This window comes from Budorcas taxicolor, chromosome 5 (assembly GCF_023091745.1).
Source record: "Budorcas taxicolor isolate Tak-1 chromosome 5, Takin1.1, whole genome shotgun sequence".
NCBI classification, from domain to species: Eukaryota; Metazoa; Chordata; class Mammalia; order Artiodactyla; family Bovidae; genus Budorcas; species Budorcas taxicolor.
Genome location: NC_068914.1, coordinates 95,648,390 through 95,668,533, shown reverse-complemented (window position 1 = coordinate 95,668,533; position 20,144 = coordinate 95,648,390). Strand labels below are relative to the sequence as shown.

Below are 20,144 nucleotides of genomic sequence, written 5' to 3'. Positions count from 1 at the left end.
ATCATCCTTTTACTTCCTGGGTGTATACATTGTCACTTCTGTATTAGATTTACAGTGTTTATGTAATTAAATATTTACACTGCTTGTCCAGTTCATAAATGACATCTGATTATTCTAGAAAATTAATTCAAAAATACTTGAGACTATTTGTGAAATACTCTTTTAAAAAGCACCATTAATTGACTTTATAGGTTTAATTAGTGTTCCCTTAAAATTCTTATGGAGGGTGGGGCTTGATAAAATGATTCCAATTTTAACATATATCTGGATTATAAATAAGAATAGCCAGAATAACTTTGGAAAGGAAAAACATTGGAAATGATTAATCCTGTTAAATACCACAACCTGTTATAAAGATAGAATTCAAACAGCAAAGTACTGGCCCAGTAATATGCCTCCAGATTAATGGAATAGAAAAGACAACTCAGAAACAGACCTTTACATACAAAAGAATTTAATGTGATCAGAAAGTATCAATATTCTAGACTAATGGAGAATGGGAAGCATATCCAGGAAATGCTGTTAGAAAAATAAGGTGGCTATAAAAGTATTAATTGTCAGATATATAAAAATTAAAAGGCAAATTAGTGGAGAAAATTCTTGCCAGAAATAGCAATGAAGGGCAAATATTCTTAATATAGCAAGCTTATAAAAACCAGCAAGGAATTTTTTCAGATGGCTAGAAAAGTGAGTAAATGATGTAGCTGGCTATAAAAATAAAAGAATTAAACATTTTAAATGTTCAAATTCACTAACTAGAAATAGGTAAATTAAAACCATTAACAACTCCCATCTACTTCCCCCCACCTCCGTCGCACTGGGAAAAGTTAAGTGATGATATATTTTCTGGTAAGGATTCTGTTTGAGTGGTTGGAATGTTAGTCCAACTTTTCTAGAAAAGAATTTGCTATCTGTATCAAGATTTAAAACATTTATTCCTTTATTTCAGTAGTAACAAGATATGCACACTATAGTATAATAGTGAAATATTGAAGACACTGGATATCCAAAATTCCAATGTAGTATGTTCTCTTCTATTCAAAAATGTTTATTCTCAAGCAAAAGAGTGAAAGGAATCCTCCTATAATCTGGTTTGTATTTTACATGGTATCTTTTAATTCATTAAAAGTAATTTTCTCATATGAGATAAAATATTATTTGTGTTTCTGCCGATTACAGATGGCTCACACATTTACTGTAAAAGAATTTGGTTCCATGTATTTATAGTTATTCTATACATGTTAGTTATTCTGTACATGTATTTATAGTTTTTCTTTGGAGAGAGATTTTTTAACATTGTATTGAACAATGTTATAGACTGTATTGAACTTGGACTGTATTTTGACCAGAATAACCATATTAGTATATGTGGTCTGGTGCTTCTATTTTTGTCTTATTTCCTTCTCATTGTAAAAATATGACAGTACAATGTGATTTCAAAACCTCTGACTGGAGAAAATATTAAAAAGGGGAATTGGGAGTGGTTTCTTAAATTTAGAACGTGGATGATGATTCTTCTATGACTAGATTATGTTCTTAGCTATTTATATTTGTGTAGACACTAAAATAGTCCTTTCATATTGGAAATTTTAATAGTAAATAGTTGCTGGTACCACTTTACTTAAAAGTAAAACTTACCTTTCTTAGGTAAGGAACAAAATTTAAACATTTATAAAATGAAGAGTTTTTTTAACTTGAAAAAAACTTGAATTAATGCTGTCATGTTTACCTAAACAATTATCTCACATAAAATTTACTTCTTGACTTTCTTTTCAACTTGTGGAAATAAGTAGCTACTTAAGACTTCAGATGGAAATAGCATGATTCCTTTAATTAAAAGCATGTTAAATGGGTTAAATTAAGTACATTTATGAAACTTCATGTATGTGGCTATATACTCCAGTGAAAGTGCATGTTAAAACCAATAGTTCTGACATACAAGTTTATATGGCATTTATTTACAAATTCAAGCTTTAAACTGATACATTATTAAGATACAAAATTTTCATTTTTAGAAATAAGAATATTTGTTATAGTAATAAAGTGTACTTGGAATTATATAAGTTTAATAAAGATTAAGTTTTTATTAAAGACTAATATATGAAGAATCAGATGCCTGAATATTGTTTTCCTTGTAGTTTTCTTATTAATTCATATAATATTATATATGCCAAAATCTTTCTTTTCGCTGCATTTTCTTCTGTCTTGCTACATTTGTTTTGCTACAAGACTGCCTTTAAAAATAAATCTCTTCAATGTATTTATTGTCTCAACTCGGTGGCTTTCCACATCAGAGCACATTCTGTTTTTCTGTTAATTCATTTAAAACTCTTTTATTTGCAATGGAAATGACTTTGTGTAAGAGATTAAGCGATGAAAAGGAACTGGAACTAACGACTGCCAGAGCTAGCTAGTGATCTGGCTTTTGACAAGTTACTTGATGGAAGCATCATTTCATTAACTGCAAAGTAAGCATAAACTTTTAAATGTATATTCATTTAAGATGATAGATTTATAATACATAATTAATCTAATATAGTATTAAAATTCTTATTAAGATTCCTGGCAAACTCATGTATTTTTGCAAAGTAGCAAACCCTACGGGATAAGGACTAGCTTACACTCTTTAGGAAAAAATAGCAGAAGTTATCATGAAAGGTTATAGAAACTGTCTTGCGGGCTTAGGTTTCCATGTTCTTTACTGAAGTGTTTAAAGAGCTGCTGGCTTTGGTATTTTCCTCAGCAGACTTAATTTGATTTAAAGAGCACAAAAGATGTGGATTATAAGTGACCAATAAAGACAGTATTAAAATATTTTAAATTTGCTTTCATTATTATCATTGAGCATCTAGACTAGTATCTCAATCTTTGGACAAGATTTATTCTTATCCTGTCACTTAAACTAAAACACAGATATCCTATAAGTATTCAGATCTTAAAAGATAAAACCAAACACTGCTTTTGCATATGAGTTTTGTATTCATTTTCAGTATAGGAATCCCTGTCCCAGCAAACTGCATCCTCTTGCCACAAAGAAAAGTTGAGTTTTCAACATTGATTTGTTATTGTGGGTAGGGGGTATCTGAATATGAATAAGCTTTTAGTCTTTTTGGATGTGAGTGTGGATATGGGTTTGTGTATGTGCATGAACATGCATCTGGGCATACTTTCCCTTTGTATTGTGACTTGTTTTATTATAATTTTATAGCTGATATATATATAGCATACATATATTAAATATAGCAATTATATATATATATTTTGGTTTTCAACGTGTTGAAAATGTAGACCTTTTATTTTTGTAATGTATAGCAGGCCTTGATTTTAAGTGCTTCTTAAAGGGAAGAAAGAAAAAACACAATTCAGTTTTTCTGTTACATATCCTAGAAGTTGGAGTCAAGAATCAGTTATTAATATATACTGAATTGTTGACAGGTGCCTTGGACTTAGTTACTGTTAGTAAAAATTATAAGGCTAGTGATCTTCAAAAGATGCTTGAACCCATTTTTTTTCCTTTAACTTTTAAACAAGTAAATAGCTACAAGTCTATGAAGCACTTCTTTGTGGTTTTTTTTTCAGTATTTAAATTTATTTATTTTAAGTGGAGGCTAATTACTTTACAATATTGTATTGGTTCTGCCACACATCAACATGAATCCGCTTTGGACCCTGCTATTTTTAAGTTTAAGGTAGATCAGTTTTTTAGTATGAGAGTTGATCTTTTATTTGTGATAATACAAAAATATTAATGGTATAACATTATGTGTATAATTATTGATTGATAGGGTTTTGTGTTGGGGCATGTATGTTTACTTAAGGTTTTGTTAGAACAGGCAGTAGGTACAGTTCATTTAAACTGTTGTAATTATAAAGTGAGAGTATAGAAGCTACAGTGGAAAGTTATTTGAAATTATAAGTAAAAACTGTTTTTGAAAAAGTAATACCAGGAATAAATTGTAGCCAGTTGAGGTTGTCAGAGTTACTGATTTACCAAGTTTATTTGTAATAGTGTGTTCTTTTATTTGTTTTGAGCAAATGACCTTGATTCTTGTTTAGGCTTATCCAAAGCAGTCATCATAAATAGCTTATAAGATAACCTATTAAAAATTAAGCCATTGTTTTCCACAAACAAATTTTTAATTACATGTAAAAAAAGGAGTCTAGTTTATTGATTTTCTTAGTTCTTTATAAAATTACTCTGATTCTCTAAAGGTTGAATATTACATCAATTTTTAAAGATTATTATATATTGTACTCATCATAGTACATATTATCTATCCTGAGGTGGTATTTATTTAGTTAAATAAACTGCTTTAATCTAACAAGCTAGAAGATTCTTTCTGTAATAATAATACTGAAATGTACTTGCTTAGAATCATTTCAGTTTTGCACACCTAATCATTCCAGACTTTTTCTGCGTTTGAATACTAGCTTTTGCTGATCTAGCATAGAATACTATAAATAGAATCTTCAGTGCATCAGAACAGTGATGTCACAGAGGCCCTGGAAATCTGTGCTCTTACCTGTAACTAAAGCACAACTCTTTCTGTTTCTTTGTTCCCACTCTGTTACAATAGCAAGGTGTAAAAGGGACATAAATGAGATGATTTATTGCTGCGGGTGGTGTTTAAAATCTGAATTTTTCAACTTTGTTGGAGCAGTGAAGAACAGAGCAAGCTGTGAAGCTGCTCCAGTTAATGAAGGGTAGAAAGATATAATGTGGTTTGTATTGGTTGATGTGGTATATGATGCAGTGATTTTGTTGATTGAATGAGGAATATATTAAGGAGGTTGTTGTGATTTAGGTTCGTGTCAGAAGTACCTCAGTTAAGTATTTTATAAAAAAATTAATAACTGACCACCTATCTCAAATAGGTTTAAAATACTCTGTTCATTATAACTGTATGATAATTGTGCATTATGAAAAATATTTTTTGTTTTTCCTTCCAGTGTGAAAAACTCAAATTATTGTCTCCCATCATATACCGCTTATAAGAACTATGATTATTCAGAACCTGGAAGAAACAATGAACAACCAGGCCTCTGTGGCCTAAGTAATTTGGGAAATACGTGTTTCATGAACTCAGCTTTTCAGGTAGGTCTTTCCAAACAAAGTGAAACTCCTCTGCTTTATGGAAATCAGTAATTCAGGAGGAATAGAGTTGGGTTTTACGTGTCAGAACTTGAGTATTATATAATATGTTTGAAGAGCTTTTGTTTTCATGGAAGCTTGAAGAATGCACATTTGATTCGTTCTGATGCTGGTAGTAGAATACCTTATGCTTCTCAGTTAGGTGGCATATGATTGATTATCACATAGTAGAAGATTAAATATAAATTCATGGGAAAATATAATTCCTATCAGAAAACCTAGGCTCTCTGAGAAGAAAAGAAAAACTAGTGAGATCTCTCCTTTACATGAAGTCTCTTGTTTTTTAAGACATGGGTGGAAATCTCAGAAAATGCTTTTATGGTCACCAGTGTTCCACCTCTTAAAATATATATATATATATTTTAAATCTTTTTTTTTAACCTTAATGTGAATTTAAGATTTTTTTTTAAAATTAATGAAATTTTGTATACACATTTTACTAAATCACTTTCCCTTAATGCTCTTTCAATTTGGGGATATAAGAAATCACTGCCCTTTTTTCCCCTTTGTCTGTTCCATAGAGCTTCCTTTTTCTTCCTATTGTCTGTACCTTCTTCCAACTTTACTTGTGAAATACTGATATCTTTGATTTAGAAGTAATAAGATCTATATATACTTGAATATCACTGTCACTGTGCATAAAATTAGAGCTGGTTATTTTATTTCCCTTTTAAAATAAAATTTTGTGTTTCAAAGAGCCCAAGATAATGGTATAGTATTTTGATATTTGAATTTTACCTACATTTGTCAAGTCTTTTTTTCCCCCCAATTATGAATTTTATTTCTAAATCTACAGTATTCTGTTCTCTATTCAGATTTTAATACTGAATCAGATTTTAATACTGAATCTCCTGTGCCCAGGAGGCACCCTCCAAAGATACAGATTAAACACAGATGTAGATTGATAAGGACATACTTGCAAATCTTTTTGACTCTCTGAAAAAAGTATAGGACTCTTTCTCATTCAAAATTCTAAATAATTTGTACATTCTCATTAATCCACTTGTTTCCTAAATTAACCATTGTCTTTATAGCATTCTTGAAAAATTAGAATTTAGCCATCATAACTCCTGACCAGGAGTTAACAACTTTTTTAAGACATACACTAGGGTGTGTAAAATTGATAGTTTCCAGATATCTTGGTTTAAAGGTGAGCCAATCAGTAAATTGTCTGCTCAAGCAGATATTGTGTAGGTTTAATAAACTTTTCCTTTAAACCTACTTTGATGAGTAATACTTTATACTTTAATGTGAATCACTTTATCCAAATTTTTTTTCTAGGATCCTAGCACTAGTTAGACAATTTCATTTTAAAATATTTTGTCTTTATTTTCCGGAAGAGAGAAAGGTAACTCATCTGAAAAGAACAAGCCAAAACTGTTGTTATCCTGACAGTTTAATTTAGATAATAAAGTGCATGGGTGCTGAGCTTTCTGAGATAGGGACAGGGCAGACAATTGTCATTTTGTTTCTGTATCTGTTGGACTACTATACCTAATCACTGAAAAATCATATTTAGCACCGTCTCTGGAAAATGTTTTATGTATATAAACAGTGGTTATATCAGTATCAGAAAACCCTTTCTCATATCGCCAATGACATTAATTTTTATACAGCTGCTTATCCTTACATTACCAAAATTATTTTCATTCTGGAGGCTTGATATCTTGAGGTCTTTGGGTTTTGTTTTTGTTTTAACATTCTAGTATGGAAAACCAATCTTGGTGATTTTTCATAAGGATTAAGAATAGGATTTTTGTAAAAATTTTAGTTGCATAAGCATCAAAAATTTGAGTCCATTAGAACAAGAATTAGTGTTCATGCTAATCATTCATGCCAGAGAGTCTCTGGCTTATATTCAAACTAAATTTCTTCTAAGGCAATATTACAGTCTCGTTTCCTGTGCCGTTGTTATAGTCTATTTAGTGTTGTCTCCATATGGTTAGCTCAGTTTCTCAAAATTGAATATTAAAATGAAATCTACTAATCGACTATGTGAGCGAGATTTGGCATTTGTTGAACTTCCCTTGTGTATATATTCAAGGTAAAAACTTCATTTTACTACTTTATTCTTCTGTTGAAAGCAGTTTTATTACAATAAACTGGTATACCTAATGCTGACTTCTCTTTAGTATATTTCACCATTTGTTTCATTTCAACTGAGATACAGACGTGAGGATGAGGTTTGTTAGGGTGATAGTTTGTAATTTTCTGATAATCATAAAAGAGAAATTTTTCATGAAAATTTCAGCAAAGTATTTTAAAGAACTACTCTCGTTAAAACTTTCCAAGTTGGGGAAGAGAAAAAATTAGTTTTAATTTTTGCTGCTTTTGAAAATTAATCCACATGCAGAATTAGAAATACTAGTACTTCAGTTTTATTTTCTTAAAGCATCTATAATTTTTAATTGCTTTAGATGTCAGCTTTGAAGTAGAAAATTCACCATTTAAGTTTCCTTGTAACTTCTGTGAAATGAAAGATAGTTCATTAACTTCAATAAATATTATAAAATAAATTTTCTACTGATAATTTGAATTGTAATATCTCTTATTAATTCAGTAATTCTAAAAGATATGAGTGGACATTAGTACTTCAGGCAGTGTAATTGTTGATAATATCTTTAAAAACATGGGTGCAAAAGCATTGCTATTTTTTCTATGTGAGATAGGTCATGCTTAACCCATCAGTAGCCTTGAGATAATGAAATTGATCATTTGTGATTAAAAACTGAGCACAAATTTAAGTGTTATTTAATATTATCATTGTTATTCTTCAGTTTAAAAATGCTGATACTCAAGATTTTCTCTGATTTTATGGTATGGATAAGTGTTAAATTTTTCTGATGAGTATAGTGCTGCTATATAGTTTGTTTATCTAGTTAATATTTGCTAGATGTCAAACATGTGAGATACATTTAGATATAGGTCCTGACCTATTAAGATTATAGTCTTGATGTTGTAATTTTCAGATGTTTTGCTTTTTAACATGAAAATCTTTTTTGAATTATTACTGTGAAAACTTTAATTGTATCCTTAGCAATTAAATAGATAGTGAAGTTGCTTTGGTTGGTTGAAGTGCCCAGAGTCCTGTCTGCTTTTCTTCTATTTAATGTCCCCAGGAGCATGCTCATGGAATCCTAGGACTCTAAGGAGTAGTTAACATCTCTCCTGCTAATTAGCTGTGCTACCCTGTATAAGTTATTTCTACAACTTATTTTTCTCCTCACGGGAGGAAAATAAAATCAGTAGTCCCCTTATCTTAGGAGTTTTATGGGGATTAAGTGAGTTGATGAATATAAAGTTCTTAGGATAGTGACTGGCACATCATAAATGAATAGGCATTAGGTTGATATTATTTTATCTTTTTTTTATCTGAAGGAGTTAAGCAGAGTGACTGTGGGAAAATTCTACCATCCATAGTCCCTGTGTGTATTTTTTCTCCTTTCCTACAAGTCTTATTCCGCTTTGTCTGGACCTAGTGAATGAAGGAAAAGTTGAATGTACTTTTAATTTTGTTGTTGTTGTTGTTTATGTTTAGAGTTATTTCAATAATGATATTTATCATCTCCATTTCTGAGCTTTGTTAACTTAGCTCTCCTAAGCATACTGACTAAGCAAGGGATATAACAGCATAGAACTTTTCATGAATAATCAGTCTGCAGGGAATTTAAAGTTCTTGAGTTCAGGTAATCTCTGGCCTCAGCCCCCTCAGTAGTTATGATTATAGGCATACATCACTGTGTTCTAGTAGCAAAGTAGTTTTTCAGTGCCCTTAATATACTACTGCATTGAGAAAATGTCTAGTTTTTTAAATTTGCATTTTTGGAGGTAATTTTAATTAGCATTAGTTGAGTAGATTTCAGGAGCACTCCAACCCTTGTCTTTTTCATTGTCAAGGCGTAGGATGCTCATGATTGGCTTCCTGGAAGAAGCAACTCTTCAGATGGATTTGAAGCAAGGGAGTGATATGGTCTTTTCCACTGGAAAGCAGCATGGCGTAAGATGGTTGTTTTCAAACTCTTTACCTGAAAGTAATAGGGCTTCTTAAAATAGACACTAAGAAGTAATTGAAAAAAGAGATGATAAGGACCTATTTTTTATCCTTTGTCATAAATGTCAGTTGAAATTTCAAATGATTTTAAAGTCAACTTTTTCCTATGATCTGTTGGGTTAGGTAAAAAGTTATTCTGTAAATTCCAAAGAATGTAGAAATTTTCCAAAGAATATAGAAAGTTGAAAAGTCTTTTTTTTGAAGTAATTAAAAAGAATGAGTAATAAAATGAGTAATTAAAGAGAATGAGTAATATTACACAGAAATAACATTCTTTTAAGAAACTAGATTCTCATATAATGCAAAACTGTGAATAAGTCACTACTAAAGCTATTATTTCTGTGTTGGAGTACTTCATAGCTTTGAACAGAACTAAGTATAATGCTTTTCTATACTCACCTTGAGCTTTCTTTTGCATTTATTGGAACAAATTCTTGGAAACACAGTTTAACATGAAACTTTCTAATTTTTATTCAAATTAACCGAACTTTTGGTTCAATAAATGAACATAGTTTCTTTCAATCACAAAAATGAAACACCTAACCACAGAAACAAGAATTTTTTTAAATAGTTTAGGATTTTGAAGAAAATGATGACTTCAGATAAACTGAGAATGTGGCTGATGAAAAATTAAAATACTATTCTTATGGCAGATTTTTACCCAAGCAATTAAACTCATTATATTTGAGCTCCTTCCATACTGTGTGCCTAAAATTACATGGCAGACTAGCATCAAAAATATATGTAATCGTCTTGTCAAGTGGCAACTCAATCAGATCTTTCCATTTTGATAAAGGTAAAGAAATGGAAACAACCTTACTTATATTAGAACCATTCACTTTCTTATCACAGATGCCAATGTTTTTACTTCTCCCTTGTTTGAACTAGCGAAAGGGAGACGTATTTCTTCTCTTTAGAAAAAGTAAGGGGACTGGGAAAAGAGAACCTTAATTGTCAGGCAGATTATTAGGGGAAAGAGTATATATAGCATAATTCTGTAAGTATTTAGTTTTCATAACTGGGGCAGAAGCAGTATCTCTGATCGAATGCCTTGTACCTGTCTAAGTTGGCTAATGGTGATTTCTGATCATGAAAATATGCCTTCTGTAACCAGTGATCTTACTTGTCTGTTCTTCACATTCTTCCAAATTAATATACACATTTCTCTAGGATTAATACTTCTGTTTCTGTTAATATAAATTTTCTTATGTTTTGTCAGTCCTTAATTCTAGAATACAAAATGACAGGAGTACAGATTACAAGGGAAAGGCTTATTTCAAGGAGTTGTAGATAATAACATCTGATTTTAATACAGAATTGTTTTACATTACACTCACGAGGTAGAATTACTTGGAGTGCTAACATATAGCAGCAGTTATTAATATGATGACTGAATTATCTTGTATTGATTTTAATAATTATTCAAAGTAATTGTAATTGGAAACATAAGAAATGTCAGTCTTTATAATGGTAACTACTAAAACTTACCCCGTTTTAGTAGTTACCAAAGTACCCTTCTTTGCATAGTAAAGAAGCAAGAAAACAAAATGGTTTCAGATTTATTTGTATTACCTAACAATCAAAAACAGTTCATTTCCTTGATGTCAACAGCTTTTTCCAAAATACTTTTTTTTCCTTTATTAAAAATATGCATGTCACTCAACACATTATGATTAGAATATTCTAAAGTATATCAGGTTTATGTTCTAAATTTTATAAATTGGTATTATTAGTCACTGGAAAAATATAAGCTATTGGACAGAGCCTTAGAAAGGAGAAAGCCATGCTATATACATCTTAAAGGCTTTTTATCTTTTGCCTGTTTGTCCTAATGTATGTATTTAAATTCTAGTCAGTTAATGTTATGCTGTATTAATTATAAGAGGCCCTCTCTATTTGATTTTTTTTTCTTCTACTGTCACACTTAAGATCATCTTTCTGTTTCAGTTTGTGAGTAAAAATAGTTTGTGGTAATTCATGTTACCAGTGATCAACTTCATTAGTGTTTTTGCTTTGCCAATAATGGATACTTAGTTCATTTTTTTTTTTTTTCAGTACTATCTATATGGAAACTTTTGCTTAGTGTTACCAATCACTTCTTTACAATAATTTCTAAACTATGCTTGGCGAGCGAGTTGGTTACTAAAAACCATTGCTTTAATTAATAATAGTATTTAAAATAGATTACTAATGCTCATAAACTCATATTAAAATATTAAGAGCCCAGTAGTGAACCTACAACCTCTGATAGTAACAGTACCCTTCTTTGCATAGTAAAGGTGGTTTTTCCTATCACTGTCATGTTCTTTTCCCTTCATAGAGACCTTTGAGTTAGGGCATCTAGTATCCTTATTTCACTGAAGAGGAAATTGAGGCAAGGGAAGTTTAAGTAACTTGTCATTCACTAAGACAAGTTAATGAATGAGTTAAAACTGGCTGACATTAGGATGTCTGTTTTAATTCAGACATCCTGAGATAATGTATCTTTCATAATTATACTAGTCAACTTGTAAGAAGTGCTTTTAAAATCTTTTATTTTATTGTGGTTGCATATACATAGCAACATTTACCATTTCAACTATCTTTTAAGTGTACAGTTCAGTGGTATTAAGTATATTCACATTGTTGTGCATCCATTAAGAATGTTTTTATGTTTATGCCGAATATATGATCCCCATAATACAAAATGTTTCCATAAGGTAGTATTACTATTTTATGATTCAGACACTTTCCCTGGGAGATTATATTTGATGGTGTGTTCGAAATAATTTAAGAACTCTTTTTAGAATTGCTTTCATTCTTCTGCATATCCCTGATGGATCTTCCTTTAATGATAAAGTTGATTTTCAAAAAATGTTATTCAGTGCTTTATCTCCAGAATATTGTAGGGGATCAAGCTGTATAATTTTTTTCAAATAAAAAGTGTTAAGTCATCCATTCATTGGAGAAGAAAATGACAACCCACTCCAGTATTCTTGCCTGGAGAATCCCATGGGCAGAGGAGCCTGGTGGGCTACACTCCATGGGGTCGCAAAGAGACACAACTGAAGTGCCTTAGCACATCCATTCATTTACTCAGCAAATATTCACCAAAGGCTCACTAAGTGCCTTTCACTCTGGGAGACACTGACTATGCTGTGGTGAACAAAACAGTACTATTTCCATAAATTGTAGTCTAGCAGGGGAACGTGATCATCGCTTAGTCGTGTTTGACTCTTTGTGATCCCATGGACTGTAGCCCACCAGGCTCCTCTATCCATGGAATTCTCTAGGCAGTAATACTGGAGTGGGTAGCCATTTCCTTCTCCAGGAGATCTTCCCAACCCAGGGATCAAATTCAGGTCTTCTGCATGCAGGCAGATTCTTTACTGTCTGAGCCACTAGGGAAGCCCTACTAGTCTAATAGAGTATAAACATAAAATTGTGAGTGTGATAAGCATCATAAAGAGAAAAAATCATGGAAGGTACAATGAGTATTACAAGAGCTGGGAGAGCATCTGATTTATACTGGATGTCATGCTCCCCAGAAGTAATGTTGGAACGGTGACCAAAGAATAGTTGTTAGTTAGGCAGGTGAGAATTGATGTCAGACAGAGCAACAGCATGTGCAAAGCCGCTAAGGCAGGCAAGTTTGAGGAACCAAAGATGAGTAACCTGTGGGATAATATTTAAAATGGGGAGGGGGTAATAAAATGAGTTCAAAGAAATAGGCAAAGATCAGATCATGTAGGGGGAATTTGGATTTTAATGCATTACAAAGGCATTAAAGGTTCCAGGCAGCTATCATCTCATCTAGTTTACTGCAGTTATCTTTTAACTGATTTCTCTGCTTATACCCTTAGCCGCTATGATTCATCCTCAAAAATGAACTTTCAGAGATCATTTTAAACTTAAAGCAGGGCCTTGCCTGGTGGTCCAAAGGCTAGGATGCCATGCCCCCAATGCATGGGGCCTGGGATCAATCCCTGTTCAGGGAACTATCCCACATGCTACGTCTAAGACCCAGCACAGCCAAATAAATAGGTTTGTGTTTGTTTTTTTTTTTAAACATTTCCTGTTACTCCTTGTTCATGTCACTAAATGCCTTCTCATTTCACCAAGCTACAGTTCTTAAAAGAGACTATAAGGGCCTGAATGATCTGGCTCCTGCTATCTTATTTTCTACCACTTTCCTCCATGCTCACTCTGCTCCCTCCTCTCTTAGCCCCCTCACATATTCCACAAATGTTCCTGCTTGAGGTCTCTACGCTTAAATGAGTCAGATGTTTCCCTCCTTGCTCTGTATACAGTGGTAACTGCCCTTCCCATTGCATGACCATCTGATATTTGCTCTCTCACTCTCTCTTTATCTCTCTCTCTCTCTCTCTCTCTCTCTCTATATATATATATATATATATATATATATGATTTTTTTTTGTCTGTTTGCCTCTCCCTACTCCCAGTTCATGCTCCATGAGCATGGGGACTTTGTTTTAGTCACTGCTATAGCCCTGCTACCTCAAACAGTGTCTGGCATGTAGCTGGCATTCAAAGTAATGAAAAGTAAAGGAAATCACAAGTGTGTGTCTGGCTTCTGGCTTGTACATCATAATGATGAGATAATGATAACAATGGGAGGAGAGACACAGGGGAGGTAGGTTTGAAGTAAGGAGAAGATTATTAGTTAATTTTAGGCATATGCAGTTTGTCATGCCCATGAAGCATCCAAGTTGATACATAATAGACAGATGGATGTTCTAAGAGTATGGAATATAGACACAGGCTTAGGCTGGAAATAAATATGTGGCTGTTTGTAGTTGGTTTTAAAATCAGGGAAGTAATAGCATCTGTAAAGAGAAGGCATCTGTGAAAAATTGATTCCAGGACTAAGACTTACAGTTTAACATGTGAGTAGAGGAAAGATACTACTGTTGCAACAAGAGAAAAGAAGGGGATTATGGATTCAAGTAGTTTCTAGATTTTTTGATGACTTCCAAAAGAATGAGCTCATATTATAAGCTAAGAATGCATAAATAAGATTGCTTGGCAATACTGAGATCTCATTTGAGATTGAAGACCAGCAATTTAGAATGATACAAATTTATTCACTTAAAATTCTTTCTAACAGTGTTTAGCTACATAGTGCATAAAGTAGATGGCTGGGTTCATACAATAAGACAGTTGGGTTCATCTCTAGTTGAAAGAAAAAAGGGTCAAAGAAATTAAGAGCAGCTAGGCTAGTCTTCTTGTTTTGGGTGGCTAATGTATTTAGCTAATCCAGTAAACATACATTGAGACTTACTCTGTGCCAAGCATTGTTCTAGACATTGGTAATACAGAGTTGAAAAAGACCGTGCCTGTCTTCTAGAATTTCATTATGTAGTGAATAAGATAAACATGTAAATAGATATAATATGTGATATAGAAAGCATTATAGCCAACTGTTTTAGAAGCAAAGAGAAGAGATCTATTGGGAAATAAATGAGGCTTCCCTAAGGAGGTGATAGTTGAATTGGGTCTTGATTTCATTTGATTGAGTACATTATTCACTAAGACTTATGTTTGGTTAACCTGGTGATAAAAATAGCAATGACGTGCCAGAGGTACAGCTATAACATTAGAGCTTATACTTGTTCACATGAGCACCCTTTTTTTTATCATAGAAATCCCTACATCAGAAATCTTACTTTACCATAGCAAAAAACATATTGCTCATACACTCAGTAAACATATTGATACCTCCTGGATGCTATATAGATAACAGTGCTTTTTCATACATCTGTCAGCTCTAAAAAGAGAAGTACCTAAAATATTTTGAGCAGTGACAGTATCAGTGAAACAAACATATAGTCTCCTAAAGTAATTGCATCAAAGATGACATTCATTTGAATTTGAAGGGTTTACTGGAAAATCACTCTTTGCTTAATAATCAGGTCCCATGTGTAATTAAAGATCTGTGTTCATTTAGACAGATTTTGCTTTGAATATAAGCTGAGTCATTGGCTGACACACAAACACCAGTATACATACACATGCATATTTATTATGCATATATGAATGAATACATATATTTTTAAATAGATTTGGTATAAAATTAAGGTATTTTGTGTAAATTCTTTAGTAATTGCCCAGGGCTCTTTTAAGCATCATGTACCTTGCCCAAGAGAAAGCTTTCAGTAACTGTTCTTAAAAGAAATACAAGTTCTTGACCAGAATGTTACTGTTCATAAGGAAATTCCTAATATTAATATATACTTTATGATTCCTCTTATATTCATTGAATACCATATCAAAGTATCTATATCATCATAATTATACTACCATCTTCCTGAGACCTTTCTTACCTTCCTTGAAACTTGTTCCATTAGTCATTTCTTGTTTGTTCTATACCTTTAACCTCACCTCTTCACTGTCTTCCTTTCAGCATATGTACATGGTCAAGTCTTTTTTAAAAAAATGAGGTAGGAGGAAGATGGAGTACCCTTGACCTTGAAAAGGATGGTCTGTGCTTTCTCCCTACTTTCTCATATTCCATTCAGTAATCCTCATGGCTGCAACATAGCACCATAGGTAAAAGCTTGGATTTTGCAGTTTGACTGCTTCAAATCCTAGTACTATAACTTTACAAGTTGTATGACCTTGGATAAGAAACTTTTTATCTGTTATGTGGAGATAAAATCCTTAAGAAGTACTTGGCACATAACAAGCATTGTGTAACTATCAATTGCTGCTGTATCATCACTGTGACCACTATACCACTCCACAGAAATATTTGGTAAGGTCATTCTTGACTCCCTGTTTCAGTAGGCTCTTCGTAGCTCCTCTAGTTGACATCTGCTTATAACTGACAAATCCCAAAGCTGTCTCCACCATAATTCTCCCTCCTGAGTTTTCCTCCAAAATGTAACTATTAGGTGGACATCCCTGCCTAAATAATATTACAGATAACTCAAACTCAGTATGTCTGTGACTGAACATATTTCCTAGAAGCTTAGTGCTTTTATTTAGTATACTACCTTTATAGGTGCAGTCATTGACCCAAGTCAAAACCTGACTTACCACAGGATCTGTTGATTCTACGTTCTTAAATATCACTTGTATTTATCCTTTTCTGTCCTGCCAGTACAGTATTTTAACACTTGAGTGTCTTTTAAGTAAACTGTTGAAAAATATATCTACCTCATTTCTTTGTTCCTAACTCGTCTTTTTGTTCATCATTTATCCTCTTCTAATTCATTTAGTACAAAGTGTCATTGTTTTTAAATGCAAATACCTCCTTGCTTAATACTCATTTCGTATCACCTAAAGGATAAAATCCAAATTGGACCCTACCTAGCTCCTTAACTCAAAGTTAAGATTCTAATAATTTATTAGGTCTGAGGTCTCTTTATATTTAACGTTGCCTCCTTCCTAGTTGCCTTTCATACACCCACATATTTGCTCATGGACACCCACACGCACATGCACACATACCCCTTTTCCTCTGTCTCTTCTGGACAGATAACTACTGCGCAGTGAGAATCATGCGATTAGAGACTGTCTTTGGTTTTCTTTTATATCCCCAATGTTTGATACGATGGCAGAAAATAGTTCAGTACATTACAATAATGTTTCTCACAGTGTTTGAATGAGACTGTGCTGGTCAGCAATAAAATAACTGTACAAATTAAGTATAAGTGATCCAAAACTTTTATAGTAGTTAGGGGGGCTTTGTTTTCCATATGTTGTTTCTTATTTCATTTTTCTGGTGTTTCGTTTGTATTTTATAAACTTTATAAAATATCAGTCTATGACAATTTGAAAATTTTTTAAAATATTAGTCCTTCCAGATAAATGGTTTGAAAAACACTGAGTTAGGAAACTTTACCTGAAATACTTGCTTAACCTGCACCACATTAATGGTATTTCTGGAGCTAAATGTCAAAGAGCACAATAATTTTTAAAAGAATTATAACATGTAATATATATGTATATATGTGGTTCTTAAAAGACCTGCCAATGTAACCACTTTGATAGCACTTGAATTGGGCTGCCGTGTTAATCACAGCTTGTCAAAACATACCCTCACTACTGTGCAAATTGTTTCTTTAATGATTTAGCAGTGAATGATATGAAAACATCATTTTAGAACATTCTATTTCTGGAGACTCTTAAAATAATGATCTTCTGTTCTTAATATTTGTTGAGTGATTAATCAAGTAAATTTAAGTTCTTTTTTATTATGAAAATAGAAACCTTCATAGTTCATGTTATCACATAGTTCTTAAACTTCTCTTTCAACTCAGCTTAAATATTGTCAATTATGTGCCTAGTGCCATAAAACGATACAGAGAAGTATATGACTCGGTGGTTCTCTTAAAGAATGTAGTAAGTCAGTGAAGCTTTTTTTTTAAAATTCTGCTATCCCTTTCTGTATGTGCCTAGATCTAAAAGGTGAATGGCTCACGCAATTCTTAATGCTCATTTATTCAAAAATGTTTCTTTACTGAATATTGTTTGGGAGGGACTGAACACACACAAAATTATAAAAGTTTGTTTCTTCTTAAAACCTTTGACAGTCTCCTTGCTTAAAATGTCGACATTAATTTTATTATGAGCCAGTTCTGAATTATTAAAACAGTAGGAGATAAGCTACTAAACATTAAAATTGAGTTCATAAGCTCTAGTCCTCTAAAATACAACTTGCACTAACATTTACTAATGTTATTAGAATCATTTAGCTTTAGAATGCTTTAACTGAGTATCTAAACATAAAATCATTCAATATATAACCTGTTACTAAAAAAAATTTTTTTGACAATTGCTGTTGTAGTCCATTAGTTTTAAAACATCATGCAACTACTTGAAGCTTGTAGCATCTTTATTGATACAATTGTTATCCCAAAAGTTTTGAAATATATCTCTGTGGTATCTTCTATCCAGTGGATCTTCTATCCAGTTTCTACTTTTAGCTTTTAATATGAAAAATCACTAGTCTTATATAATCATGCTTTTTTAAGCATGACAGTTCTAGTTACAGGAGATGCTCACTGCAAGTAGCAGTATAGTCTTGCTGACAGAATTCTTCTTTCTCAGTCCTGTAGGTGAGGGGGAAGAGGCATTGACATTTCTTTGCTAGCCAAAAGGTTTCCCATTAGTTGTCATACTTCCTAAGTTTTCATAATAATTATTAAATTCAAGTAGTGTGTGAAAAAATAGATTCCATAGAATTTGAAGAAAATGGTGATAGCAGAGATTTTAAATGAAGTTTTATTTTTTCATGTCCTAAGCATAGTGGCCAGATTAATGGTAAATGTTAAAATGTTAGAATATTTTTGTCTAATTAAAAATGCTGCCTTTAAAATTGCTTTATGTAAAATTCCAATATTTTAAGTAGAGTGTATGCCAATTCTCTCTTCACTAAGTAGGTGGGAGAGGGAAAAAAATACTTAAAAGTTTTTTAAAACTAAAAAGAAAATTATATCCACTTGTATTTTACATACACAAATTTGTTCTTTAAAGGAAACTTAGAGAATGGAAATGTAAAGCAAAACATGGCTTTAGTTGTATTTGTTTCTCCAGAATATATAGAGAAACTTCAAAATTGATCCCTCAAATATAATGAGATTTTCCTTTCCTAAGGAGAAAAATAACAAAAAATAAAACATGAAGTGTCTTAAAAATCTCATTTTTCAAATCTCCATGGTGAAGGGACAGGCTTATATTAGTAGGTCTTCATTGTGAAAGTCTACATCATACGTTTCTGTCTTATCCACTACTTTTTTCATAATGAGAGCCAGTATGCCAGTTTTAATAGAATACTTTGGAGTTATACAGTACCTTTTTATGTTTATACGGTTGTCATGACAAAAACAAACCAATCTGAAAATTCTTTATCCATCTATAAAATCCAGAAAAATTTATTGGGGGTATTCTAAGATTACTTTAACCATGGATTACTTTAGGTTTTTTTTTTTTAATCATAAGAAAATAATTTCCATTTTAGATTGGGTTCCTATATTTAGCATTGGTCAGTTTGAAAGTGTAGCTACTTTAAGAGTTGTGAGTGGCATTACATTTTGATCAGTTACAGAATGAGTTACACAATTCTCAAAGGCTTTAGGTAATCAAAAATTAAGTTTGTTTTCTTTCCTGTTCTAGTTACCGGTTTACTAAAATAGTGAGCATACATGATCACTTGAAAATTGGGCTTCTGGAGCACCTGAACAGAAAGGGAGTGGTTCATATTCAGCATTACAAAAGACAACTTTCTCTTTTTGAAGGGGATTACTTTGACTATTTTCCAGGTACTGGGGAAATTCCAGATTCATTACAAGTTATTGGGATGGCTATTAATTATTCATTTCCTAAAATATGTTGATTATAGACTTGAGATTTGGTTATATAGTAGAACTTTATGTCACTTGGTCAGTTTTTTTAAAAAACTGGAAGATTGTAGTGAAATACAAAATTGAGACTCTTACATTAGTCACTTTTTCAGAGAATTCTAGAAACATCAGTCTTACTGATCAGAACATTTAATGGAAGAACTTATTGACAGTAATATAAGAACAGTAGGGTTTTTGCATGTGTGTTTAAGAAAAAGTTATTTTTAAAAAGCATTACAGTCTTTCCAAGAAATTTAAATAATTAGAGAAAATCGGCCTTCACATAATACACCAATTATAGCATGTTGGGTTAAAGGTGGAAATGTATAACCAGAGAGCTTTTCATAGATAATTAATACTTTTTAAAATAGTTGAATACTCTATGCATTTTTTAAAAAAGAGTTCATGGTGACAGTGGTTAAAAGTCTGTATATATTGACCCATATAGAATGTCCAGATGAGATAATTTGATTATTTAGAATAATTCTCTGAAGAATTATTACATCTAGTTCCAGGCTGATTTGAGGGAAAGAGTCTTCATGAAAATATATTATCATATATTTTCCTTTCATGTATCTTTTACTTATATGGATTT

The 20,144-nt window shown here is 32.0% G+C and overlaps 1 protein-coding gene across 1 annotated transcript in view; it reads left to right on the top strand.

Annotated features, from left to right (window-relative positions):
- The window catches only part of USP15 (ubiquitin specific peptidase 15), a 127,558-nt gene that overhangs the window by 80,322 nt on the left and 27,092 nt on the right, over positions 1-20,144 (top strand). The window contains exon 8 of the mRNA XM_052639478.1: positions 4,951-5,095. Within this exon, the coding sequence (XP_052495438.1) occupies positions 4,951-5,095 (145 nt within the window). The remainder of the gene's footprint in view (positions 1-4,950; positions 5,096-20,144) is intronic.